General features: G+C 46.3%; 1 protein-coding gene across 3 annotated transcripts in view; it reads right to left on the bottom strand.

The window, feature by feature from the left end:
* herc2 (HECT and RLD domain containing E3 ubiquitin protein ligase 2) overlaps positions 1–27800 on the bottom strand; it is a 67788-nt gene that overhangs the window by 4306 nt on the left and 35682 nt on the right. For all 3 annotated transcript variants that reach the window (XM_079267313.1, XM_079267314.1, XM_079267315.1), the window contains exons 46-87: positions 24763–25030; positions 24533–24666; positions 24326–24424; positions 24059–24227; positions 23836–23961; positions 22275–22383; positions 22049–22188; positions 21617–21807; positions 21428–21533; positions 21092–21183; positions 20813–20988; positions 20380–20491; positions 19809–19890; positions 19493–19727; positions 19028–19205; positions 18520–18601; positions 17913–18084; positions 17689–17833; positions 16925–17150; positions 16464–16638; positions 16063–16249; positions 15397–15531; positions 15125–15316; positions 14885–15038; positions 13981–14088; positions 13754–13885; positions 12044–12202; positions 11215–11333; positions 10043–10168; positions 9816–9971; positions 9420–9734; positions 6588–6802; positions 5724–5901; positions 5316–5477; positions 5049–5140; positions 4801–4940; positions 4058–4245; positions 3768–3965; positions 3186–3269; positions 2148–2289; positions 1839–2033; positions 1585–1697 (exon numbers count right to left, since the gene is read on the bottom strand). In XM_079267313.1, the coding sequence (XP_079123439.1) occupies positions 1585–1697; positions 1839–2033; positions 2148–2289; positions 3186–3269; positions 3768–3965; positions 4058–4245; positions 4801–4940; positions 5049–5140; positions 5316–5477; positions 5724–5901; positions 6588–6802; positions 9420–9734; positions 9816–9971; positions 10043–10168; positions 11215–11333; positions 12044–12202; positions 13754–13885; positions 13981–14088; positions 14885–15038; positions 15125–15316; positions 15397–15531; positions 16063–16249; positions 16464–16638; positions 16925–17150; positions 17689–17833; positions 17913–18084; positions 18520–18601; positions 19028–19205; positions 19493–19727; positions 19809–19890; positions 20380–20491; positions 20813–20988; positions 21092–21183; positions 21428–21533; positions 21617–21807; positions 22049–22188; positions 22275–22383; positions 23836–23961; positions 24059–24227; positions 24326–24424; positions 24533–24666; positions 24763–25030 (6507 nt within the window). The remainder of the gene's footprint in view (positions 1–1584; positions 1698–1838; positions 2034–2147; positions 2290–3185; positions 3270–3767; positions 3966–4057; positions 4246–4800; positions 4941–5048; positions 5141–5315; positions 5478–5723; positions 5902–6587; positions 6803–9419; positions 9735–9815; positions 9972–10042; positions 10169–11214; positions 11334–12043; positions 12203–13753; positions 13886–13980; positions 14089–14884; positions 15039–15124; positions 15317–15396; positions 15532–16062; positions 16250–16463; positions 16639–16924; positions 17151–17688; positions 17834–17912; positions 18085–18519; positions 18602–19027; positions 19206–19492; positions 19728–19808; positions 19891–20379; positions 20492–20812; positions 20989–21091; positions 21184–21427; positions 21534–21616; positions 21808–22048; positions 22189–22274; positions 22384–23835; positions 23962–24058; positions 24228–24325; positions 24425–24532; positions 24667–24762; positions 25031–27800) is intronic.

Genomic DNA, 27800 nt, shown 5'->3' with positions numbered 1-27800 from the left:
ACAGTTATACGCAACGTTAGACGCAACGTTAGACGCAACAGTTAGATGCAACGTTAGACGCAACAGTTAGACGCAACAGTTAGACGCAACAGTTAGACGCAACGTTAGACGCAACGTTAGACGCAACGTTAGACGCAACAGTTAGACGCAACAGTTAGACGCAACAGTTAGACGCAACAGTTAGACGCAACAGTTAGACGCAACGTTAGACGCAACAGTTAGACGCAACAGTTAGACGCAACAGTTAGACGCAACAGTTAGACGCAACAGTTAGACGCAACAGTTAGACGCAACAGTTAGACGCAACGTTAGACGCAACAGTTAGACGCAACAGTTAGACGCAACAGTTATACGCAACGTTATACGCAACAGTTATACGCAACGTTAGACGCAACAGTTAGACGCAACAGTTAGACGCAACAGTTAGACGCAACAGTTAGACGCAACAGTTAGACGCAACGTTAGACGCAACAGTTAGACGCAACAGTTAGACGCAACAGTTAGACGCAACAGTTAGACGCAACAGTTAGACGCAACGTTAGACGCAACAGTTAGACGCAACAGTTAGACGCAACAGTTAGACGCAACAGTTATACGCAACGTTATACGCAACAGTTATACGCAACGTTAGACGCAACAGTTAGACGCAACAGTTAGACGCAACAGTTATACGCAACGTTAGACGCAACAGTTAGACGCAACAGTTAGACGCAACAGTTATACGCAACGTTAGCCGCAACAGTTAGACGCAACAGTTAGACGCAACAGTTATACGCAACGTTAGACGCAACAGTTAGACGCAACAGTTAGATGCAACGTTAGCCGCAACAGTTAGACGCAACGTTAGACGCAACGTTAGACGCAACAGTTATACGCAACGTTAGACGCAACAGTTAGACGCAACAGTTAGACGCAACAGTTAGACGCAACGTTAGCCGCAACAGTTAGACGCAACAGTTAGACGCAACAGGTAGACGCAACGTTAGACGCCACAGTTAGACGCAACAGTTAGCCGCAACGTTAGACGCAACGTTAGACGCAACAGTTATACGCAACAGTTATACGCAACGTTAGCCGCAACGTTAGACGCAACAGTTAGCCGCAACAGTTAGACGCAACGTTAGCCGCAACAGTTAGCAGCAACAGTTAGCAGCAACAGTTAGCAGCAACAGTTAGCAGCAACAGTTAGCAGCAACAGTTAGCAGCAACAGTTAGCAGCAACAGTTAGCAGCAACAGTTAGCAGCAACAGTTGGCATCAAACTTGTGGTCGGACAGTTCTTGTCCTGTGTAGTAACGTTCACGTTAACCCTTTTAGAGATTCTCTGCCTACTACGGAACAGGAACACGTGAATAATTCACCAGTTTGATATTTTCTCATCCCGATGGTGAAGAACGGATTTGATTACATCACTTTAAACGACACCAAATACATTAAAAACTCACCAAAACGATCTCTTAACTCTTTAACCAAGCGCCACGTTGAGGCTGTTCTCTGTGATCTCCTCTGGATAACTAATGTCTGTACGTGCGTGCGTGATGAACCGTGAACACCACCAGGGTGGAGCTCATGGCGGGGTACGTACCTCGCTGAGGTCGGCGATGGTCAGGTTCATGCCGGCCAGCTGTTTCCACACCGGCTCGGCCAGATTCAGACTCAGGGGGCTTCCGGTCCGGATGGCGATGCCCAGCAGAACTCCTGCAGACGCAGCAGAGCCACAGATTCAAAGACCAGAACGACCACAAGACCGTCAGAGCAGAGACGTCTGTAACGAACCCGGCTCAGCGGCCAGGTGCGTAAAACAAACATGCGTGTTTATTTAGGGTTCTCTAGGATCACCTAGGAAGCGGAACATGCTCATGTGGAGGGCGGACTTGGCCGCCGGGTTGAGCAGGAAACAGTCCCGGTTGGCGCCCGACTCGTCGCGGCCGTTGGGCGTGACGATGAGCAGCGGCGTCAACGCATTCTGAAGCTCCTCGCACATCTCGGCGATGGACTCGCTGTAGCCTCCGCCGCAGTCGTCCACAGACTCCCCTGAGATGGAACAAGAAAACGTGTGCTTAACAAGACGCAGAGTGACGGGAAGCTCACTGCCGAAGGGGGAGGAGCCGACTCCAGACGCCCGAGATGTGATGTCTGAACACCGACCTACAAACTTGACCTTCCACACTCGGTGAGGCAGCAGCAGACTGTCGGGGCTGAACGAGCTCATCTTAGAACACATCTGACCAAACACCGACTTGGTCCCGTCCGGCCCGGCCAGACCTCCTTTACTACGAGAACGCTTCACCTGAGAGGGGGGGGGGAGGAGGAGGAGAGAAGAACGAAGGAAAATGAAAAGAAAAAGAAGAAAGGACAGTTTTGATTTGTTTCTGTGTTTAATAACTTCCTGCTACATAGGGGGGGGGGGGGGGGGGGTCAGAGTCTTGAACCGAGACAATGTGGAGTCAATTCTACAAGTCCAGGAGCCCACACACACACACACACACACACACACACACACACACACACACACACACACACACACACACACACACACACACACACACACACACACACACACACACACACACACACACACACACACACACACACACACACACACACACACATCCTCTTATGAAAGAAATCACATGTTACACTCACAGGGAGGAGGAGGAGCAGGAGCAGCAGGAGGAGCAGGAGGGGGAGGAGGAGGAGGAGCAGCAGGAGCAGGAGGAGCAGCAGGAGGGGGAGGAGGAGGAGGAGCAGCAGGAGCAGGAGGAGCAGCAGGAGGGGGAGGAGGAGGAGCAGCAGCAGGAGCAGGAGGGGGAGGAGGAGGAGCAGCAGGAGCAGGAGGAGCAGCAGGAGGGGGAGGAGGAGGAGCAGCAGGAGCAGGAGGAGCAGCAGGAGGGGGAGGAGGAGGAGCAGCAGGAGCAGGAGGAGCAGCAGGAGGGGGAGGAGGAGGAGCAGTAGGAGGAGCAGCAGGAGCAGCAGGAGGGGGAGGAGGAAGAGGAGCAGCAGGAGCAGGAGGAGCAGCAGGAGCGGGAGGAGCAGCAGGAGCAGGAGGAGGAGCAGGAGGAGGAGGAGCAGGAGGAGGAGGAGCAGCAGGAGGAGCAGGAGGGGGAGGAGGAGGAGCAGCAGGAGCAGGAGGAGGAGGGGCAGGAGGAGCAGCAGGAGCAGCAGCAGGACTCATGTGTTTCCTACCTGTATCCTGTTGAGCTCCACCACCGGTCCGTGCTGTCTGTCTCTCACCATCGTGGCTTGAACCACCTTCCTGAACGCTGCTTCCTGTTCACAGACAGATCACATTTATTCTTCTTCTGTTCTTCTGCCAACACGCAAGCACACCGACATGAAGACGTGTGGAACGATGGAGAACTGTGACCTCCAGACGTCCAGCGTCCACACGTGGGCGTGACGAGAGCTCAAACACACTCACCGTTGAGCCGTACTGATGGTCAGACTGGAGCGGACAACAATTATGTGAAGTTTAAAAGGTTCACCAGACTCTGGACTTTGGGCCAAATGGGAATTTTGATAGCGAGCACGGTTTCCCCAAAATCTTCAGGAAAATAAAGGAACCGTCTCAGATTTTAAATGGGTGTGTATTGGACGGAATGATTGGTTGAAAATCTTCTGAAAAGGATATTGTGACGTTGCTCACTGTTACCAACAGGGAGTGAATCTGTGCTGGTCTCTGACACTATGCATCAAACAGACGGACACATCTCCATGTCTCCAGTGGTGTTAATGTGTTTCTGGGTCTGACGGTTCGTGCGGTCTCACCTTGCCCTGAGAGATCAGGATGCCTCTGAGCGTGTCGAAGCCCACCGGGGGTCCGTGGCCCGTCTGGCCCAGCCGACCCTCCAGGTCGAACATGGGGATGCACGGGCAGAAGAGCTCGGAGATGTGATGCAGCAGCAGCAGCCTGTTCCTCAGGGCCACGATGGGGATCTCCTGCAGGTGGTTGTACTCCATGGGGACCTAGAACACACCAACTCAGACAGTCAGACGTTCAGTTCAAAGCGACGCTTTAGCGCCATCTACTGGAAACACGTGGGCGGAGACGCCATCACCTGAGCGGGCAGCTTCCCGGCGTTGGTGGGCTTGCTGGTGGACCAGGAGAGGGTGTGAGCGGAGCCACAGGCCACCCTGTTGATCTTCTTGCCCTGCAGCGCGGCCACCAGCCGGGGCCTCTGGATGGCGTTGGTGGTCCCGTCTCCCAGCTGGCCCTCGTCGTTGTCCCCCCATGTGTACACTTCTCCTGCAGCCCAAACACAAGCACAGCCTCCACTCAGCACCACGACAGTCCTCTCAATGAGACAACAATCTGGATCCGATATGTAAACGTGTGACTGTTCAGAATCAGGCCTCGTTCTCTGATGAAGACGTGCGATATGTTGGTGTAGAAGAGGGCGCAGCTGTCGGTCGTATTGTTGATGTATCCACCAACAATGTTCCAGACACACTCGATTCTTCTATTGAAATAGATCCCAGCTGGTGAAGGCACGGTTCACCTGGACAGGTAGCCGGATGACCGATGACTCTAAATTTAGAGTTCTCAGTTAACCCGAGCTGCAGAACCCGGAGAGAACATGCAAACTCCAGGCAGAGGGCCCGTCTGTCCCGGGAATCGAACCCGGGCCCCTCATGCTTGTAGCCACCGTGCCGCCCATAAATTCATCTTCATTTGCCATCGAAACAGATTATTAGGATATATTGTCCTTTTTAGGAATAAGAGCAAAAAACTGAATATTAAGTTCATGTAAACAACTTTAGAACACACACACACACACACACACACACACACACGTCCTACCGTCCTCCGTGCAGCACACACAGTGCAGTGACCCCGTGGCGATGGCGATGACCTTCTTCCCCTGCAGCCCCTGAACCTGTCGCGGTCGTCTAACGTGGTCGTCGGAGCCGTGGCCGAGCCGGTGATAGTCTCCTTTCCCCCTGAGGAACCACACGCTGCGTTAAGCTCCGCTGAGACGACGACGACGACGACGACGACGACGACAACAACAACAACAACAACAACAACGGTGACAGCGCTGTACGTACCACGTGTACACGGCTCCAGACTTGGTGAGAGCCACAGAAAACTGAGAGCCGCACTCCACTTTGACCACGCCGAGGCCCGTGAGAGAGTCGATCTGAAACAAGGAACCAGTTCATCAGTCGTCATGAAAGACACGACGGAGCTCTTAACTGGTCGAACGAAACCGTCGCAACATATTACATATTGTTATTATTATGCTAAGCTAACCTACTAGCTGGTCTCCTTACAGTGAAGCTCCTGAGAGCCTCCGGTCAACGCAGCTCACTGACCTTCATGGGGATTTTGCAGCCATCACTTCCTCCTCGGCCCAGTTTTCCGTAGTCCCCGTCCCCCCAGGACCAGACCATGTCATCGTCCGTGAGACACAGCGTCTGGGCGTCTCCGCTTCCGCAGGCTACGTCGATGACCCGGTGACCCTGCAGAGCATCCACCTGGAGGAAGCACACAAACACCAGTGACTGTCTGAGGAAACAGTGACAGACATGCATGACTAGTGGTGTCGTGGACCGTTGTGGATCTGGAATCCGTCCCGATCCCCCTCACAGTTCTACACGCATGTGAACCTCAGACCAACGACGCAGTTCACCATCAGTGTAAATGAAGTTCACTGACGATCGTCAGCGTTCTGTAGAACATGAATTCAGCCGAGAGTCGAGTGACAGGAAGCGGCCTCTCACCAGTTTGGGTTTGAGCTGGTCCTCGCTGTCTCCGTGTCCCAGCCGTCCGTAGCGACCCTTCCCCCAGGTGAAGAGCTCTCCGCTGGCCGTGATGCAGGCGCTGTGAGCCCCTCCGGCCGCGATGTCCACCACCTCCACCCCCCTCAGGGACTCGATGACACGAGGACGGTCGCAGGGGCTGAAGACAAGAAAGAGACGTGAGCATAGAAACTAGAGATAGAAACATAGAAACTAGAAACATAGAAACTAGAAACATAGAAACTAGAAACATAGAAACTAGAGGCGTCTTCAGCGACGCAGCGCAGTCACAGGACTCACAAAGACATCGGCTGGCTTTATTTAAGGGAAGTCGTCTTTCTGCCGACCAATGAAAAGCTGAAATAAGTTGTTGTTACATTTGAAATAATTGATTTAAATCTGACCATGTTCCCTTCTTACATTATTAATACTCACACTCGACATCAGGTAGCTTCTTTTAAAAAAAGAATAATTTGACCAAAGATGTGTTGGACCATATATTGTCTATCCAGGAAGAAGAAGACAACATAAATACGTCTCCAGGAAGAAGAAGACAATATAAATACGTCTCCAGGAAGAAGACAATATAAATACGTCTCTAGGGAGACGACGAGAGCAGTCAGTTAAAAGTTCTCTACTTCAGAATGTATTCTGCAAAGTGTTTCCATGATCCATTTCGCTCATTAACTCTTTCTCGACAAAGACAAGTGAGGAGTTTTCCTTTGCAAACAGCTTTTCTAATGCAACACTTCAATATGTGCATAAAAACTGGTGCATGGAAACACAACTAATGGCTTCATGTTGACATTGTGTGTGTTGTGTGAAAGGGTTTCATCTGATCCGGACCTTCGGTTGCCGTGACCCAGCTTTCCGTCCTCGGCCTCCCCCCACGAGTAGACTTCCCCCTCAGAGGACAGCGCCAGGCAGTGCTTCCCTCCGGAGTTCACGGCCACTTTCCTGATGAACACGTGTTGGATGGACTCCAGCAGAGTCGGCGTGGACACCGACTCCGTGCCTCCGATCCCCAGTCTGCCCCCAGCTCCGTATCCTGTAGCATAGAGCTGAAGGTCGAGACAAGATGTGCGTTAGATGCATCACGACGATGTTTCACCTTTTCATGGGACATCAGATGGACATTCTTCATCAATAGTGATGAAACTAACGTGTGATCCAACGGTTTAAACATGTTAATCGTGAACCGTCAGAGTGTAAATAAAGTTTTAACGTTAACCATCAGAGTGTAAATAAAGTTTAACGTTAACCATCAGAGTGTAAATAAAGTTTAATGTTAAACTTTATTTACACTCTGATGGTTAACGTTAACCATCAGAGTGTAAATAAAGTTTAACGTCAACATCAGAGTGTAAATAAAGTTTAACGTCAACATCAGAGTGTAAATAAAGTTTAACGTCAACCATCAGAGTGTAAATAAAGTTTAACGTCAACATCAGAGTGTAAATACAGTTTAACGTCAACATCAGAGTGTAAATAAAGTTTAACGTTAACCATCAGAGTGTAAATAAAGTTTAACGTTAACCATCAGAGTGTAAATAAAGTTTAAACGTCAACATCAGAGTGTAAATAAAGTTTATCGTTAACCATCAGAGTGTAAATAAAGTTTAACGTTAACCATCCGAGTGTAAATAAAGTTTAACGTTAACCATCAGAGTGTAAATAAAGTTTAACGTTAACCATCAGAGTGTAAATAAAGTTTAACGTTAACCATCAGAGTGTAAATAAAGTTTAACGTTAACCATCAGAGTGTAAATAAAGTTTAACGTTAACCATCAGAGTGTAAATAAAGTTTAACGTCAACCATCAGAGTGTAAATAAAGTTTAACGTCAACATCAGAGTGTAAATAAAGTTTAACGTCAACATCAGAGTGTAAATAAAGTTTAACGTTAACCATCAGAGTGTAAATAAAGTTTAACGTTAACCATCAGAGTGTAAATAAAGTTTAAACGTCAACATCAGAGTGTAAATAAAGTTTATCGTTAACCATCAGAGTGTAAATAAAGTTTAACGTTAACCATCCGAGTGTAAATAAAGTTTAACGTTAACCATCAGAGTGTAAATAAAGTTTAACGTTAACCATCAGAGTGTAAATAAAGTTTAACGTTAACCATCAGAGTGTAAATAAAGTTTAACGTTAACCATCAGAGTGTAAATAAAGTTTAACGTTAACCATCCGAGTGTAAATAAAGTTTAACGTTAACCATCAGAGTGTAAATAAAGTTTAACGTTAACCATCCGAGTGTAAATAAAGTTTAACGTTAACCATCAGAGTGTAAATAAAGTTTAACGTTAACCATCAGAGTGTAAATAAAGTTTAACGTTAACCATCAGAGTGTAAATAATGTTTAACGTTAACCATCAGAGTGTAAATAAAGTTTAAACGTTAACCATCAGAGTGTAAATAAAGTTTAACGTCAACATCAGAGTGTAAATAAAGTTTATCGTTAACCATCAGAGTGTAAATAAAGTTTAACGTTAACCATCCGAGTGTAAATAAAGTTTAACGTTAACCATCAGAGTGTAAATAAAGTTTAACGTTAACCATCAGAGTGTAAATAAAGTTTAACGTTAACCATCAGAGTGTAAATAAAGTTTAACGTCAACATCAGAGTGTAAATAAAGTTTAACGTTAACCATCAGAGTGTAAATAAAGTTTAACGTTAACCATCCGAGTGTAAATAAAGTTTAACGTTAACCATCAGAGTGTAAATAAAGTTTAACGTTAACCATCCGAGTGTAAATAAAGTTTAACGTTAACCATCCGAGTGTAAATAAAGTTTATCGTTAACCATCAGAGTGTAAATAAAGTTTAACGTTAACCATCCGAGTGTAAATAAAGTTTAACGTTAACCATCAGAGTGTAAATAAAGTTTAACGTTAACCATCAGAGTGTAAATAAAGTTTAACGTTAACCATCAGAGTGTAAATAAAGTTTAACGTTAACCATCCGAGTGTAAATAAAGTTTAACGTTAACCATCAGAGTGTAAATAAAGTTTAACGTTAACCATCAGAGTGTAAATAAAGTTTAACGTTAACCATCCGAGTGTAAATAAAGTTTAACGTTAACCATCCGAGTGTAAATAAAGTTTAACGTTAACCATCAGAGTGTAAATAAAGTTTAACGTTAACCATCAGAGTGTAAATAAAGTTTAACGTTAACCATCAGAGTGTAACTAAAGTTTAACGTCAACATCAGAGTGTAAATAAAGTTTAACGTCAACATCAGAGTGTAAATAAAGTTTAACGTCAACATCAGAGTGTAAATAAAGTTTATCGTTAACCATCAGAGTGTAAATAAAGTTTAACGTCAACATCAGAGTGTAAATAAAGTTTAACGTTAACCATCAGAGTGTAAATAAAGTTTAAACGTTAACCATCAGAGTGTAAATAAAGTTTAACGTTAACCATCAGAGTGTAAATAAAGTTTAACGTTAACCATCAGAGTGTAAATAAAGTTTAACGTTAACCATCAGAGTGTAAATAAAGTTTATCGTTAACCATCAGAGTGTAAATAAAGTTTAACGTCAACATCAGAGTGTAAATAAAGTTTATCGTTAACCATCAGAGTGTAAATAAAGTTTTACTGACGATCAGACTGTGACTAATGATCCGTTGCTCCACTATTGACCAACACGTCTGGTATAGAAACAGAGAGGCAGACCTTTCCATCAGCGGTGACAGCGAACAGAGTCTGCTCCCCCCCGATCAGCTGCACCGGCCTCAGCGTGGCGAGGGCTTCGGTGGGCGTGGGCACCTTCACCTTCGCCCCCTCGATGCCGCCCAGCTGACCCCTGTGGTTGTGGCCCCAGCCGTAGATGGTGCCGCTGCCCCCGGCGGAGAGGGTCCAGTCGTCCGGCCGCCGGTTCATCCACTGCACCAGCTGCTCGTCGTGCTCGCGCTTGAACAAGTCGTGACTCTCGTGGAGGCCGTTCATGCTCTCGTGATCCGCCATGAGCTCCCGGATCTTCTTTGTGACCTTCGACAACAAAACGGGGGATCAACAACATTCCCGTGTCAACGCGCGACGAGGAGGAACAATAAGTGACGGCACGCTCACCTCATCCAGGAAGGGTCTCGGTAGAGAGGTCCTCTTGTCCAGAGCCACAGCGACTCTGGAGGCCGTGCAGTACCGGCGGAACCAGGCCCACTTATGAGTCTCGGCACAGCAGGGGAGAGTATCGAGCTCCAGATCGCAGGCCAGAGCCACCAGGACCTGAACACAACGTTAAAATGAGCCTCGTGCACCTCCACAGCGCCGGTGAGTGTAAACCGTTGGAAGCATACCTTGAAAAACGGGCTGTGCAGCAGCTGCTTCCCTCCCCTGACGATGGGGTCCTCGTACTCGTACTGCCTCTGCAGAGCCTCTGGGAGCCCCTTCACCAGAGCAGCCAGAGCACTGCCGGTGAAACTCTGGAAGAACAAGATCAGTTAGATTATTGTTAGAAATACAGACCTCATTTAACTTGATGTAAGAACTGGAACTAAACATTAAATATCACAGTTCTTTGTCATAGTAACAGAAGCGTTGCAGTCAATGATACGGAAGCCCTGAGAGGAAAGAGAGGAAATACAATTCTGATTGTTTATGACTTCAGAACAAGTGAAACAATCTTTTACCAAAACAGGGAAAAATACGAGTAATATTGTGAGGATCCAACACAAAGTGACACAAGATATTCTTCTTGTTTCTGGAAACATTGGAACAAATGTCTGTTTTTAACAACGAGTGACTTTTTAAGCTGCAATGATCACACTTGTGTCTTGGTGTCCTCGTATTGTATTGTATTTGGGTTTTTTTGATACTATATGGACTCATGAGTCTGAAATAAAAGTTGATTATTATTATTATTAAAAAAACGAAGTCTGGAATTTTTTTCACAAAAGTCTTTGTTGTTGTTGTTGTAATACTAATTTGGCCACAAGAGGCAGAAGTGCACCACTAAATGTTCTCAACAGGACTCAAAGATTCATGTTTTCTTCCAAGTGAGTTTTAATTTACATAACGTTCTAACACATACGCACCTAAAACTTACAAAATGACCCTGACAAAAAAATACGAATGAAAAGAACATCTTTTCTTTCCTGCCTGTTTTCACATATTGTTTAAAGATTGTTATTTTGTGCCATAAACAGAGAGAGGGGACGACAGACAGCCGTCTTGTGGCAGCGAAGGGCCACAAAAGAGATTATTTTTAAAACAGCTGAGTCATAAACACAGTAAAGAAAACTATAAGATAAGTACAAGACTTGTTTCTTCCTGTGGTCTCTCAGGGCTTCCGTAGCTTTGACACATTCGAGTGAAATATGTTCAACATTAATAAGTGAAACAAGGTGTTATAATAGTAACAGCCACGTTCCAATCAGCATAATGCATTACTGCAATAGCCATCACATACAACATCTTATTATTCTTCAGATCATCGTTATACACACAGTAAACATTTCTGCGTGCTCACCATGGAGCGAGCCTCGCCCTCACTGTCTCCCAGCAGCCGGTTGATGTTGATGGACTGACCGTACTCTGTGGTCAGAAGCTTCCGTAGTCTCTGCAGAGCCCACATCCTGTGTCCAGCAGCTGGACCGCAATAAATCACATGCAACATGAATATATATATATTTCACGGATATCTCACTATGACGTGAAAAGCTTCATGTGTTAAAGCTGCATTCTCTCTAGTGTCCACCAGGGGGCGACTCCTCTGGTTGTATAGAAGTCTATAGAAAATGACTCTACTTCTCTCTTGATTTATTACCTCAGTAAACATTGTAAACATGAGTTTATGTCTCAATCTCTAGTTTCAAGTCTTCTTCAATACAGCATGATGTTCATTTAGTACATTATGGTCCATTTAGAGTCACACAGACCATAAAGCAGGGGATGCTTTAGGGCGGGGCTACACGCTGATTGACAGGTCTCTAATAGACCATAAAGCAGGGGATGCTTTAGGGCGGGGCTACACGCTGATTGACAGGTCTCTAATAGACCATAAAGCAGGGGATGCTTTAGGGCGGGGCTACACGCTGATTGACAGGTCGACACCAGAGACGTATACGGCGTCTCTACGTCACTCCTCCTCAGTCAAGGTTACAAAAAAGCAAGATGGCGACAGACAAAACGCCGAACTCGAGGCTTAAAAACGGTCTATGGGTACATCCCAAATGCCTACAGGACCTAACTCGGAATACCCAAGCGGAATATGATGCTAACATGACTCGGATCAAATTGAGAATATTAGAGCGTGAACATAGTCGATGTCATGGTGGATCAGGACCATCGTACTGTACCTAGTGCACTCAGCTGGGCACAAGCAGCGAGGGAAGCAGCCAGTCGAGGCACGATGCTCCTGTTGGAGGCAAAGTTGAGCCTGAAGTCCAGCAGACAGGTCACCAGGTCCATGGAGGGACAGGACAGGATGCAGCGATCGGACAGCAAGTCTTTGGGACCTGAGGGACAACACCAAGAGAAGACTCGGTGTCAAAAGCCTCAGCAGAAGTGGAGTAACAGACCCCTCACAGTTTACAGTTAACCATCAGAGTGTAAATAAAGTTTAACGTAAACCATCAGAGTGTAAATAAAGTTTAACGTAAACCATCAGAGTGTAAATAAAGTTTAACGTAAACCATCAGAGTGTAAATAAAGTTTAACGTTAACCATCAGAGTGTAAATAAAGTTTAACGTTAACCATCAGAGTGTAAATAAAGTTTAACGTTAACCATCAGAGTGTAAATAAAGTTTAACGTTAACCATCAGAGTGTAAATAAAGTTTAACGTTAACCATCAGAGTGTAAATAAAGTTTTATCGTTAACCATCAGAGTGTAAATAAAGTTTACCGTTAACCATCAGAGTGTAAATAAAGTGTAACGTTAACCATCAGAGTGTAAATAAAGTTTAACGTTAACCATCAGAGTGTAAATAAAGTTTAACGTTAACCATCAGAGTGTAAATAAAGTTTAACGTAAACCATCACAGTGTAAATAAAGTTTTAACGTTAACCATCAGAGTGTAAATAAAGTGTAACGTTAACCATCAGAGTGTAAATAAAGTTTAACGTTAACCATCAGAGTGTAAATAAAGTTTAACGTTAACCATCAGAGTGTAAATAAAGTTTAACGTTAACCATCAGAGTGTAAATAAAGTTTAACGTTAACCATCAGAGTGTAAATAAAGTTTAACGTAAACCATCACAGTGTAAATAAAGTTTTAACGTTAACCATCAGAGTGTAAATAAAGTGTAACGTTAACCATCAGAGTGTAAATAAAGTTTAACGTTAACCATCAGAGTGTAAATAAAGTTTAACGTTAACCATCAGAGTGTAAATAAAGTGTAACGTTAACCATCAGAGTGTAAATAAAGTTTAACGTTAACCATCAGAGTGTAAATAAAGTTTAACGTTAACCATCAGAGTGTAAATAAAGTTTAACGTTAACCATCAGAGTGTAAATAAAGTTTAACGTTAACCATCAGAGTGTAAATAAAGTTTAACGTTAACCATCAGAGTGTAAATAAAGTTTAACGTTAACCATCAGTGTAAATAAAGTTTTACTGACTCAGTAGAACTTGTGTTTCTAGTCTCTGATCTCTGATCATGTTTCATTGTAAACAACCAATCAGAGGAGAGCTAGCAACGTTAGCAGCACCGCTAACGGCTAACCAACAGGAGGAGAGCTAGCAACGTTAGCAGCACCGCTAACGGCTAACCAACAGGAGGAGAGCTAGTAACGTTAGCAGCACCGCTAACGGCGAACCAACAGGAGGTTCACTTCAGTTACACTATGATGCCTTCAGGCTCTGCTCAGTGAACATGAGTACTGGCTGAAGGTTCATTATAACGTGATCGTGATGTGTTCACATGTCATCTGTAAAATGTAGTTTTGGTGATGAACTAGAATGAATCCAGTAGTTTGAAGGAGATGTTTTCACGTTAATATAAAATAGATATTAGAGATGAATTATGAGAGAGTGTGTGTGTGTGTGTGTGTGTTGGATGCTCACCAGCAGCCGGCATGATGGGGTAGACGGTGAAGCGCCAGCCCCACCCGTTCACCGAGCCGTCGCTGGTGAATTTCCACTTGAGTTCATCTCCGGGGATCCTCAACTCACTGGACCAGTCGGACCACTCCCGACCTGAAACACACAACGCAGTGACCCCACATCTTATAGTTTTGCTCCGTCAGCATTCGCTCAGTGATCGTTCAGCTTCAGGTTCTCCCTCTCATCACCTGATCTGACAGAGACGATCCTATTGGCTCCGTCCATGATCGTCAGCGGGTCGTGGCGTCGCTCGGTGGAACACTGTCTGTCGAACTCTATCCTCAGACCCTCGGCTCCTACGACACAAACAAGAGACGTGGTCTGCATCCGAGAGACGATGATCTCCTGAACATGGTCCGGTCCATTCAGGATGCTCAAAGGGAAAACATTCAACCAATGCAGACTAGAGTGGAGCGTAGGGCTGCACCGTTACATTCACATCTTCTGTTGAGGTTTTAGAATGAAGCTTGAATGTAAAAAAGAAAAGGGGGGAAAATGATGTGAAATGTGGTAATTTAAATGAAAGTTCTGGCGCTGATAGACCACCCCGTTAATAAAGGTGCTGCCTCCCTTTGTGTGGGGCGAGCGGAACAGCTGTGAAAACACAACAAAATGGATTAGAGCAGAATATTTCGTTACAATAAAACATGTGAATTTTAGAAGGTTCAATTATGTTTGACTTTTAGATTTTACACAATGTGGAAATGCTTCGATCACAAGAAAAACAATCCTGAAAAAAACAAAAAGGTTGACTTTACTTTCATTGTTATATACTTAAATCCAATTCAATGTATTTTGTACAGCCTCAGAGGGCTTTACAATCTGTGCACATGCGACAGCCTCTGTCCCGGGACCCTCACGGGGAGAAGATTGCAGAAGCAGTGGGCTGCTGCTGCTGCACAGCGACCGGGAAGCAACTTTGGGTTCAGCGCCTCGCTGGTTAAGGACGCCCCGCTCCTCTCCTGACCAATACGCACCGATGACTCGTTATGAAACCCAATCCACAAAACCCCAACCCCAGAAATACGGGTTCATCAACCACCCACACTGGACTTGACCCAGCCTCCAAACTGACCACTTCCTCCCTCTCACCTGGGATCTTCACGGTTCCGCTGGTGGAGGTGTCGTCTGTGTACGGATGGCTGCTCTCCACAACGACCGGCTGGGAGGACAGTCGGCCGCTCTGCGAGTCCGTGGCAACATCCTCCAACTCGGTGACGCACAACTCCAGCAGCATGTCAGCAACCTGCGAAGACACACAGCGAGAGAGCCGACGATGTCAGCGCCGCTCCCACCGTCCTCTGAGTCTGGAGGTAGAAGCAGGAGAGTCACCTGAGGATAAGCCGTTCCCATCCCAGACAGCACAGCAGACAGGACCTCCTTGCCCTTCTCCCCAGAGCGACAGGACACGGCCAGTTTGAGCAGGTCCACCATCACGCGGGTATCATCCGGCACCAGCAGACTGGTGAACTCGTCCAGGTACTGAGGCTCCGGGCCGACCACCTTACTCTGGCTCTCAGAGTCCTGGAGGACCAAACACGAAACCAGAGTTAGGTACACGTTGCCGAGGGGTCGGCGGCTCCACGGACGGCGGACGGACTCGCCTCTTTGGTCTTGGTCATGGTCTCGGCTATGATGCTGGCTGCTCCGGGGTCATCGGTGACGGGGATGAAAGGACGCGAGGAGGCGGAGGGAGTGATGGTTGATGACGGGGTGACGGCGTCCTCTGATGAGGGAGCCTGCTCAGGTACACAACACACACACAATTCAGTTCTTCTCCAAATGAACAAACCTACGACCCCATCAAACATGGATATGAGCTTATTCCAGCAGCAAGCTGAAGACATTCTGAATACAGCTTCACTTCAACTGAGAGACATTCTGTGAGGAGTGAACATACGTCCACAGCAGAACATCACTTTGCTCCCGTGCTGGTTCTCCTGTCTGTTCTATCAACTCATGTACTGCAGGAGAACCCTGACTGTGGGGAGAACCTGAAACTTTAAGATTGTTTTATGGTGGAACACTGAGTTGGAGTTGTATTTATGACTGCAGCCCTGTGAGAGTTTGTTGTCTCCATGTTGGACCCAGATATAGTTTGCTGACGGCTGCATCTGCACACCTGCTCACTGTGGGAAAACAGCACTTTGCATGTTCCTTGTTTCACAGCAACTCAGCACAAAATGTGGTTGAGGCTGCACTTTAGACGGAAGAAAAACAAAACTCAAGTTTTTCAGCGTTCTCCTGAAGCTACACGGTGTGACGCTCACCTCTCCCTTCTTGTCCTGCCAGGGATTGGGGCTGACTCGTTCCTCGGCTTCAGGCAGCACAGGAGGACCTTCTTCATCGCTCACGCTGGACGAGGATGAGGAGTCTGACGGGGGAACCGGGGAGCTGGAAGGACACTCGGCCGGCAGGATCATGCTGGCCGGCATCAGAGCACCGACCGCCGCGTCCCTGAGGACACACAACCCGGCCTGTCACCAGCAGCACACACTGAGGTGACATACATAGATACACACGGTCTGAGAGCGCAGTGGAATCAGGAATGTTTAACGAAGAAAAGGTGATGACTCGGGGTGACGGACCAGAGCCAGACCTGAACCGGTTGCATCGTGGTCTTGTGACCCCCAGGAGAGGACCGGTCAGACCCTCTGCAGACTAAACGTACCTCGCATACATGATCTGGAGGGCGGACAGCACGTGAGACAGAGCCTGCTGTTTGGCCAAGTTTCCGTCCAGACTGAGGAGGATCATGGCCAGCGAGGGTCGGTTGGGCTTCACGCTGCTCGGCCCGCTCAGCTTGTTGTTCACTGCCGCCGACAAGTCGCCGTCTGACTGCACGCCTGCAGCGCACAACAAACACACAAACGTATATATACATATACATGTATACACACACACACACATACACACATACATACATATACGTATATACATATACATACATATATCCTCTATATATACACATATATATATATATATTTTTTTTTAATCACTGAAGTAGGGTTCCTGGTCCGACAACAGCAGAACAGCTGTTCCTTCGTGAGGAACGTTTGAACAGAGCTGCTCCAGAAACAACCATCACAACCGAGACCGGAGAGCTGCTCTGTGGGGAAAGAGGAGGATTACCTAAATACGAGGCTCCGAGGGAGTCCCTGGCCGTCTGGAACAGCACCGGCTCGTGTACCGAGGGCGTGGTCACGTCCACGGTGGTCCAGGCCACGCTGTGGGAGGAGCCACAGGCCACCCGCGTGATCTTCTGTCCCTCCAGACCCTGAACCAGCGTGGGCTTCCTGTTGACGGTGGTGGTGCCGTTCCCCTGCTGCCCGTGGTCGTTGTCCCCCCACGCAAACACCTGACGGATAAACAACAACACGACCTACAGGTCACAGGTCCTACAGAAGCTCCTGTGCTGCCTTCAAGGTTTCTTTCAGCTGTTGTAAAATACAAAACCCACCAACTTCATGTCCCACACGTTTACATTGGCTGCTGAAAGGTTTGGGAACCTTGAAGGAAGAGAAAGTAAAAGGCGTCGCTCCGAGCACTCGATCTAAACCCAAGAACGAGGTGAACTATGGAGCAGCTGCCGCTGAGGGCGGAGTGTGAGAGTCGATGAACAGTGAATGAACCATGTGATATCTGTTTGGTAGGGACCCCTGAAACCTGGTTCTAAACAGGAACCGGTTCTAAAGGAGTAAAACCCGTTCGTACTGATGAGGTCCAGAGTTAGCGGTTCTTCAGAAGTTCTGGAGTGAGACATCCTCGTGTTGCTGCTCAAGAAAGACTCTTTGTTTACATACAAGAACAATACAGAACTGTGGATTCTTTTCTTTCTATCTCACAGAACGATCAGAGTATCGACAGTGAACCGAGCCGGCGAGGTCAGAACCAACCTGTCCCGTCTCTGTAACAGCCAAGCAGTGCAGCGCTCCAACAGCAACATGGACGATCTTCTTCCCCCTCAGCCCCTCCACCATCTGGGGCTTCCTCACGTGGACGTCGGTGCCGTGACCGAGTCGGAAGTAGTCGCCTTTGCCCCTGTTTGGAAACACGAACCGTGAGCACTCGCCGGAGACAGAAACAGGGAAGTGATGACGTCGTACGGTCACCGCCTCACCAGGTCCACACCACTCCGGATTTCGTCAGGGCCAAAGAGAACTGAGCTCCACACTCTATCTGGCAGACGGCCTGCCCGTTCAGCCTCTCGATGTTCTGGGGGATGTTGCAGCCTTCGCTGCCTCCACGACCCAGCTTCCCAAAATCACCATCGCCCCAAGAGAACACCAACCCTGACGAACAATCAACAGACAAACACGTTACCGACTGGAGAGAAACGCATCCATCTGAGCCAGAGGGAACCTCCACAGACTCTTCTTCAATTGTTCCCAAAGATCAGAGCGCCAATGAGGCCGTCGGGAGAACAAGCCGCTATTTCCTCTGAGCGCTCCGGTGACATCACTGGAGGAGAAGCTTGTTTCCATGTTTGTTATTTATAAACCTCAGTGTGGGAGCAGATCTGTGGGATGGACACCGAGTTGTGCTTTTATGAAGCTCATCTATACGAAGAATGAAGCGGACCTCCTCCGTCCCATGTTCATGGTGAAGAAACTACGTTAAACAAATAGACTACGGTAGACTTAAACAAAGCAGCGATGTCAGTCCATCACACGCCGCTGGTGATATGTTGTCATGGAAACACTAGAGAGACGCTGCGACAGGAGTACCTTCATCAGTGAGGGCCAGAGTTTGGGCGTCTCGGCTCCCACAAGCCACCTGGATCACGCGATGTCCCAGAAGCACTTTCACCTGGAGGACAAAGGTCACAGCAAGAAGGGAGTTCACGGTCAATTTACTCCCTTCATAGTGCTCACGATGGGTTCAACCCATCGCTGCTCGCTTAAAGGAAACCGGGGCGAGCAGAGGAATAAACCTTCAAGTTGATCTAAGAATGTTTACATGTTCTGCTCCCTCGTCATTTGCAAGTGTTGATTGTAAAAATAAATGATGTTTCATGAGCCCATAAAGAGCTAAACGTAATTAAACTAAGTATTCATAATTCATTATTTCACCAACAATGAACCAGGACGTACCCGAAATACAACAAACAATCAATCAAGTCCACATTCAACGAGCTTCTGCTGGACAGACTTTAAATGAGCTGCAGGTGGATCCATTACTTTCTCTTCTTCTTCTGTGTGCATCCTGCAGACGGTGCGACTGGCGCAGACGTACCAGTTTGGGCCTCAGCTGCGTGGTGTTGTCTCCGTGCCCGAGGCGGCCGTACTCCCCTAAACCCCAGCTGTACAGCTCCCCGCTGGAGGTGATGGCGGCGCTGTGAGAGCTCCCACAGGCGATGTCTCTGATGCGCTTCGTCTTCAGCGCCTCGATCAGCCGAGGTTTGTCACAGTTCCTGAGATGGAAAAACACATTTCACACTCGTGTTCTCACGTCTTTAGAAAGGAGTCCGTACAGCTGCATCGGGGAGAAGTGAAAGAAAAACAGACTTCTGGACAATAATGAACCCTCCTAGTTCTCTGTGCTTCTCGTCTCGATGGTTCTGGTTCTATGAAGGAGCAGGACTTTATATTGTAGTGAACAACTGAGTCAAATGTGACGGAGAGCAGAAAAGTGTTCTGTGGTTCAGAATGAAAGTGCTGAATGTAAATAAATCGGGATACGAGAGACACGCTGACATACATTCTGCTGAAGTGTCCCAGCTTGCCGTCGTCTCCCTCTCCCCAGGAGAACACCTTCCCGTCCACGGTCAGCGCCATGGCGTGGCGGCCCCCGGAGTGCACGGCGACCTTCTTCACCACGTAGTTACTGAGCGCGGTGATCTGCCGGGGGATGGGGATGGTCCCGCTGGACAGACCCAGGCCCAGCCGGCCGTTGGTGGCCTCTCCGCACGCGTAGATCTTGCCCTCCACCGTCACTGCAGACAGCGACACAATGCTCACATCCACAACAACACGCACGCGTTACACAGACACCTCCAATGATGCACATCACCGACCTGCAAAGAGGCTCTTTGAACCGCCGGCTACTTGCACCACGTTGAGAGCAGAGAGCGTTTCAGAGAAGGACGGAACTTTGATCTGAGGAAAGACACAAAGCAGAGCGATGAGACGCAGCTGCTTCCTCTTCATGACACGTCCTCCCGTGAGCTGATCAATGAGTACAGATACATAATCAATACGACAACACTGGACTGAGTGGCAGGTCTGATACACTGGAAGTCAGTCTGTTAAGATCTGTCTTCATGACTGTGGGCTTCTCTTACCGACGCACGCTGCATGGTGTTTCAGTGCGTGTGGTACGAACAGAAACCTGGCGGGACACCCTGCTGTTACCTGATCATGCAACATTATGAACATCAGCAGGAGGCTGTTAGCTGTTAGCAGCCAGCAGTATTTCCATTGTATGCTACTTTATACTTCTACTTCACTACATTTAAAAAGGGAAACAATGCAGCGTTTCCTCCACTACGTTAACGTTAGCTATAGAACCACGTTTCTCTTCATATGTGGAGCTCACACTAAAGCTCTCTGGAGGATTTAAGGCATCAAATAAACAACGAGCTGCACCTTGGATCCCTTGAGTCCTCCCAGCTGGTCCTTGTCGTTCAGGCCCCACACAAACACTTTGGTCCTGATGGTCGCTGAAGACTCCAAACCTGAAGACTTCTTCCGAGCGAGACTGAAGGAAACACACAGAGAGGTCCTGGATAAGAACTCACTTCATCTTCGTCTTGATTGTTGGAAGATTAAAAAGAGAAACAGCCATGTTCAAGTAAACATCGCTGTGTAGCTCATGTAATAGTTTAAACACAGGAAGAGGAGGAGGAGGAGGAGGAGGAGGAGGAGGAGGAGGAGGAGGAGCTGCTGCCGGGAGCTGAGCTCTCCTCGTCCCTCCGGAGCTGCGACTGCAGGTCCACGGCTGTGACCCGGTGGCCCCGATGACGAGCATTCAGAGTAACTATAGACCTTCTGAGACATTTGCTCCTTCGTCCCTTCATACCTCCCAGTGGCGGTTTTGTCATCCTCCTCTTCCTCATTGTCAGACGCCAGGAAGGGGACGGTGGCCAGGTCTTCGTCCTCCACTCGGATGCGTCCAACGATGCCGAGCCCGTGAATCTTACAGTCGATACCGGAGCTGCGGCACTGCTTGATGGAGACCTCGAGGTATCTGTGATACTGGAGGGGGAAGACATCATTATTATCATGTTATTATTGTTATTAAAACACAAGCTTCTGAAGGTAATAAACTATGATTAGAACCGGGCCTCAGTCAACTGACCTCGGTGCAGTCACTGAGCAGAAGGATGGTGGTGTCGGTGGGATTGATGTTAATCGTCTTCAGCTCGATCAAGTTGTTCAAAGAGCTTCCACCTGAATAAAGAAGACTTATTACTGCTGAGAAACACCACGTTCACACAAGGAGCAAACAGAGGAATATAAACATTATCATCAACTTATTATAGGATCGGAGGTTCAATGTCCAAAATCAAACAAAAGCAACTCGCACGCTTCCCAACATTGAAGCTATATGCAGCCAAAACCACCTCATAATGTTAAATGTAAGAAGGCCCGAGTGACGCTCAAGGGTTAAAAGAAGCAGAATAATGAAACTCGCCTGACACCACCACCAGTGAGGGCATGTAGCTGCTGTCTGCCGGGTCCACCACCATCTTCAGCCTGTGCACCAGGACGTCTGGGAAGAGCTCCAGACGGACCCAGTGCTGTGGGAAGAAAGAGAAGAATCAGAGTCAGGCCGTGCTTCAGAAGCTGAGATCACAGACTGATGAGTCATTCTATCTCCTGCCTTCCCCTGCGAGCCGGAGGACTGCCAGCACTGATCGCTGCAGTCGATGAGGCGCGCCGCCTGGTTGACGGAGGACGACACGCTGAGGCTCTTGACGGCTCGCGACCAATCGTCGATCAGCATCCCGCGCTGGCTGCTCTGGTGCTTCTTCAGCTGCTTCCCTGAGCGGCCGGAGAACGCTGGAGACTGGCCTGCAGGTGGAGGAGAGACAGGTTCACACACACAAGCCTGAGCAGACGTGCATTTAACCCGTGCTTCATGATGACGTCATGAAGCGGCTACGTGAGCGCGGTGACATCTGAGCGTCTACAGCTGAGAACTCCTTCGACACGGACAAGTCCAGACCTGATTCTCTGGACGTTGTCCGGAGTTCAGCGAGTAAAATGGCTTTAGAAACATCACAGATGCATTGTGGGCGAGCGTGCGACTAACCCGGCTCGTTGATTCTGCCGAAGGAGTGTCTGGTGTTGTGTTTGCGGGTCTTGAAGCAGTTGTCACAGAAGTCGAAGTCGTCGCAGTTCCTGCATTTGAATCTGGGGCCGTTTATGGGGAACATCTGACAGCCGTCGCACCTGCAGACCACACGGGATTCATCTGAGCAACGCGTTGAGATACGCAGCGGTTTAACATCAGACGCAAAGCTTCAACACATCCAGACCTCACTCCAGGGTGAACACTGGGCACCAGCTCCATCTCAGACAGCAGGCCGGTCCAGTGGGACTGCTGAGGGAAGTCCACTATCACATCCTTCCCATTGGCACTGAACGCTGAAACACAACACGTGAGAACAGAAGATTAAACAGCCAACGACGTCACTAACGGAGGAGTCCGGTCACATCGTGAACAGCAGACACAGTACAGAAACGGTTATCGTTCTAAAGAGTTTGATGGTGATATAGAAGGCTGATCAGACAAGTTCTCCTCATGCTGCTGAGAGTTCCACTGGAGGTGTGAGTGGTGTCTTCAGAGCCAAAGGAAGGTCTGAGTGATGAGGCGCTTTATTTACAGCCGCACTGAAGCACCTCTGAGTGGAGAGGCTGGTAGAAGCACATGTTGCTCGACAATTAATAAACACATACTTTCCCCTCGCTCTTCATTTCAATACTTATGTACAATGTTGATAAGAATAGTTGGGTTGTATGGCCGGGCACGCACCAGCGTTAAGCTGCATTAATTTAAGACTAGTTCAATGAATAAGAACAGTTCAATGAATAAGAAGAGTTCAATGAATAAGAACAGTTCAATGAATAAAGAACAGTTCAATGAATAAGAACAGTTCAATGAATAAGAAGAGTTCAATGAATAAGACCAGTTCAATGAATAAGAACAGTTCAATGAATAAGAACAGTTCAATGAATAAGAACAGTTCAATGAATAAGAACAGTTCAATGAATAAGAAGAGTTCAATGAATAAGAAGAGTTCAATGAATAAGAAGAGTTCAATGAATAAGAAGAGTTCAATGAATAAGAAGAGTTCAATGAATAAGAAGAGTTCAATGAATAAGAAGAGTTCAATGAATAAGAACAGTTCAATGAATAAGAACAGTTCAATGAATAAGAACAGTTCAATGAATAAGAACAGTTCAATGAATAAGAAGAGTTCAATGAATAAGAACAGTTCAATGAATAAAGAATAGTTCAATGAATAAGAAGAGTTCAATGAATAAGACCAGTTCAATGAATAAGAACAGTTCAATGAATAAGAACAGTTCAATGAATAAGAAGAGTTCAATGAATAAGAACAGTTCAATGAATAAGAACAGTTCAATGAATAAGAACAGTTCAATGAATAAGAACAGTTCAATGAATAAGAACAGTTCAATGAATAACAGTTCAATGAATAACAGTTCATAGATAACAGTTAAATAGATGAGAACAGTTAAATAGATAACAGTTAAATAGATAACAGTTAAATAGATGAGAACAGTTAAATAGATGAGAACAGTTAAATAGATGAGAACAGTTAAATAGATGAGAACAGTTAAATAGATGAGAACAGTTAAATAGATGAGAACAGTTAAATAGATGAGAACAGTTAAATAGATGAGAACAGTTAAATAGATGAGAACAGTTAAATAGATAAGAACAGTTAAATGAATAAAGAACGGTCCACAGTAGACAGAAGGGGATCAGAGCTCGGTATCGACTGACACTGGTTCCGGTGATGTGAGCAGCGTTGAGTGAAGATCAATTTGAAAAGGCTTCAGAGAGCGGCTTACCTTTCACCACCCCGACGCTCCTGTGAGTGACGGAGCCCCATTTGTACTTTGGTGTGGTGACGGAGGGCTTCACTCTCACTTTGTCACCGATCTTTATATGAGAGGGAGAACTTTGCGGCGGGAATCCTGGAAAGAGTCAAAGAAAAGACCCAAAACATGTGAAACGGTGAGAACAACCAGCACCACCGGCTCTCCTCTCCATCATCAGGACCGTGTGGCTCACCGAGCAGCTCGATGTGGATGTAGCGGACCCAGTAGGTTCCTCCTTTCTGCTGCCAGTCACACTGCACGTTCAAGTCGTGAAGCCCGTCTCGGTCCAGCTTGATCACTTTGCCGACGTCTCCGTCGAACACTTCCTCGTAGGTTCTGCAGCACTTCACCATCATGCCCACCTGCAGAGTCGGGGGTCGGTCACATCACAGTCAATGATTTGATGTTGTGGAACGGACTCCCTTCTTTCCTCCATCAAGGGAAACGCTGCGTCTCTTACCTGGATATTCTCTCTCACGTACACAGCGTAGTCGTCGTTGCTTTGGAAATCGGATCTCTTCTTGAATGTCTGGCTCTCAGTCACCACCGCACCGGGAGGCTGATGACACATTAAGCATGTCATCAGGACGACCTGACAGACCAGCGGCTCCCTTACTATTATTATTATTGTTGTTCTGGAGGGAATAAAAAGAGGAAAGAAACGTACCACGGGGAACGTGGGCTCGGCCTCCTCCAGCTCCTCCTCATCGGAGTATTCATCGGACACGGTGTCGGCGTCCGACACCTCGGTGACCTGAATGTCTGGATGGTCCAGCAGCCAGCCCACCAGAGCCTCCACACCTGACGAGACACTCGGTTACGTACGTCTCAGGTATGAAAACCACACTGAGGTTTAGCTCGAAGGGTAATCCAGGACTGTGTCCAGTGAACTCTTACCTGGGACACCCGAGGCGCTGCCCGTCGTTCCAGACAGCGACTTCAAGGCAAACTCGACGTTTTTCCGCGGGAAGCCCATGTCCATGAGCTGGAGGACGATGGGTAAGGGAGGCACGGGGGAGGTCTTCTGCTTCTTCTGTTTGGGGGGTCGGACGTGTTGCACGGTGACGGGCGTGGTGGCCTCGCTGGAGCTGCTCTCCTCAAACAGTGCCGAGGACGGGTGGGCGGATTCCACGGCGAGGTACTGACACACTGCCAGAGCTGCAGCCTACAGACACACAGACACACGGGTCACGCTGAGGCCCACGCCAACGCACCAGCTCTCTGAGGCTCCACCCACATCGAGGCGTTCACTCGTAGCTCTGCTAGAGGCTGAAGTCTGTCGTACTGGAGAGCTTTGCTGCTTTTGTTCCTTTACAGTTTGTGTGAACTTCACAATAGTTGAGCAGAACAAAATAAGCATTAATAAGAAAAGGAAAGTCGTCTTCCTGAAAGCCTCAAACTGTGACTTCAAACGTCGGTCCGTAGGTCTGATAACGCAGCTGCTTCCTCCGCATGTCGGCAGGAGGAGAATTAAATAAATGCAGAACTGAACGGAACAACAGCTGCTCGTAAAGACAACAAGGCTCAGTTATCCATGTTGAATTAAGCTGCTGGTCGATGGGTAAACGAGGCGGATGTTGGTTTTCTTCTGTCTGCGTGACCAATCAGAGAAGGACACGTCACGACTGATGAGACTAACGTGCACATTTATAAACTAACGCGCACATTTATAAACTAACGCGCACATTTATAAACTAACGCGCACATTTATAAACTAACGTGCACATTTACAAACTAACGTGCACATTTATAAACTAACGCGCACATTTATAAACTAACGCGCACATTTATAAACTAACGCGCACATTTATAAACTAACGCGCACATTTACAAACTAACGTGCACATTTATAAACTAACGCGCACATTTATAAACTAACGTGCACATTTATAAACTAACGCGCACATTTATAAACTAACGCGCACATTTATAAACTAACGTGCACATTTACAAACTAACGCGCACATTTATAAACTAACGTGCACATTTACAAACTAACGCGCACATTTATAAACTAACGCGCACATTTACAAACTAACGTGCACATTTATAAACTAACGCGCACATTTATAAACTAACGTGCACATTTACAAACTAACGTGCACATTTATAAACTAACGTGCACATTTATAAACTAACGCGCACATTTATAAACTAACGCGCACATTTACAAACTAACGTGCACATTTATAAACTAACGTGCACATTTATAAACTAACGCGCACATTTATAAACTAACGCGCACATTTATAAACTAACGCGCACATTTATAAACTAACGTGCACATTTACAAACTAACGTGCACATTTATAAACTAACGTGCACATTTATAAACTAACGTGCACATTTATAAACTAACGCGCACATTTATAAACTAACGCGCACATTTATAAACTAACGTGCACATTTACAAACTAACGCGCACATTTATAAACTAACGTGCACATTTACAAACTAACGCGCACATTTATAAACTAACGCGCACATTTACAAACTAACGTGCACATTTATAAACTAACGCGCACATTTATAAACTAACGTGCACATTTACAAACTAACGTGCACATTTATAAACTAACGTGCACATTTATAAACTAACGCGCACATTTATAAACTAACGCGCACATTTACAAACTAACGTGCACATTTATAAACTAACGTGCACATTTATAAACTAACGCGCACATTTATAAACTAACGCGCACATTTATAAACTAACGTGCACATTTACAAACTAACGTGCACATTTATAAACTAACGTGCACATTTATAAACTAACGCGCACATTTACAAACTAACGTGCACATTTATAAACTAACGTGCACATTTATAAACTAACGCGCACATTTACAAACTAACGCGCACATTTATAAACGAACGCGCACATTTATAAACTAACGTGCACATTTATAAACTAACGTGCACATTTATAAACTAACGTGCACATTTATAAACTAACGTGCACATTTATAAACTAACGCGCACATTTACAAACTAACGTGCACATTTATAAACGAACGCGCACATTTATAAACTAACGCGCACATTTACAAACTAACGCGCACATTTATAAACGAACGCGCACATTTATAAACTAACGTGCACATTTATAAACTAACGTGCACATTTATAAACTAACGTGCACATTTACAAACTAACGTGCACATTTATAAACTAACGTGCACATTTATAAACTAACGCGCACATTTATAAACTAACGTGCACATTTATAAACTAACGCGCACATTTATAAACTAACGTGCACATTTACAAACTAACGTGCACATTTATAAACTAACGTGCACATTTATAAACTAACGCGCACATTTACAAACTAACGTGCACATTTATAAACTAACGTGCACATTTATAAACTAACGCGCACATTTACAAACTAACGCGCACATTTATAAACGAACGCGCACATTTATAAACTAACGTGCACATTTATAAACTAACGTGCACATTTATAAACTAACGTGCACATTTATAAACTAACGTGCACATTTATAAACTAACGCGCACATTTACAAACTAACGTGCACATTTATAAACGAACGCGCACATTTATAAACTAACGCGCACATTTATAAACTAACGTGCACATTTACAAACTAACGCGCACATTTATAAACGAACGCGCACATTTATAAACTAACGTGCACATTTATAAACTAACGTGCACATTTATAAACTAACGTGCACATTTACAAACTAACGTGCACATTTATAAACTAACGTGCACATTTATAAACTAACGCGCACATTTACAAACTAACGTGCACATTTATAAACTAACGCGCACATTTACAAACTAACGCGCACATTTATAAACGAACGCGCACATTTATAAACTAACGTGCACATTTATAAACTAACGTGCACATTTATAAACTAACGTGCACATTTATAAACTAACGTGCACATTTATAAAC

Source organism: Melanostigma gelatinosum (assembly GCF_949748355.1).
Source record: "Melanostigma gelatinosum genome assembly, chromosome: 4".
Lineage (NCBI taxonomy): Eukaryota > Metazoa > Chordata > Actinopteri > Perciformes > Zoarcidae > Melanostigma > Melanostigma gelatinosum.
Note: the sequence above shows the minus strand (reverse complement) of the source record. Positions and strands in the feature narration are given on the sequence as shown.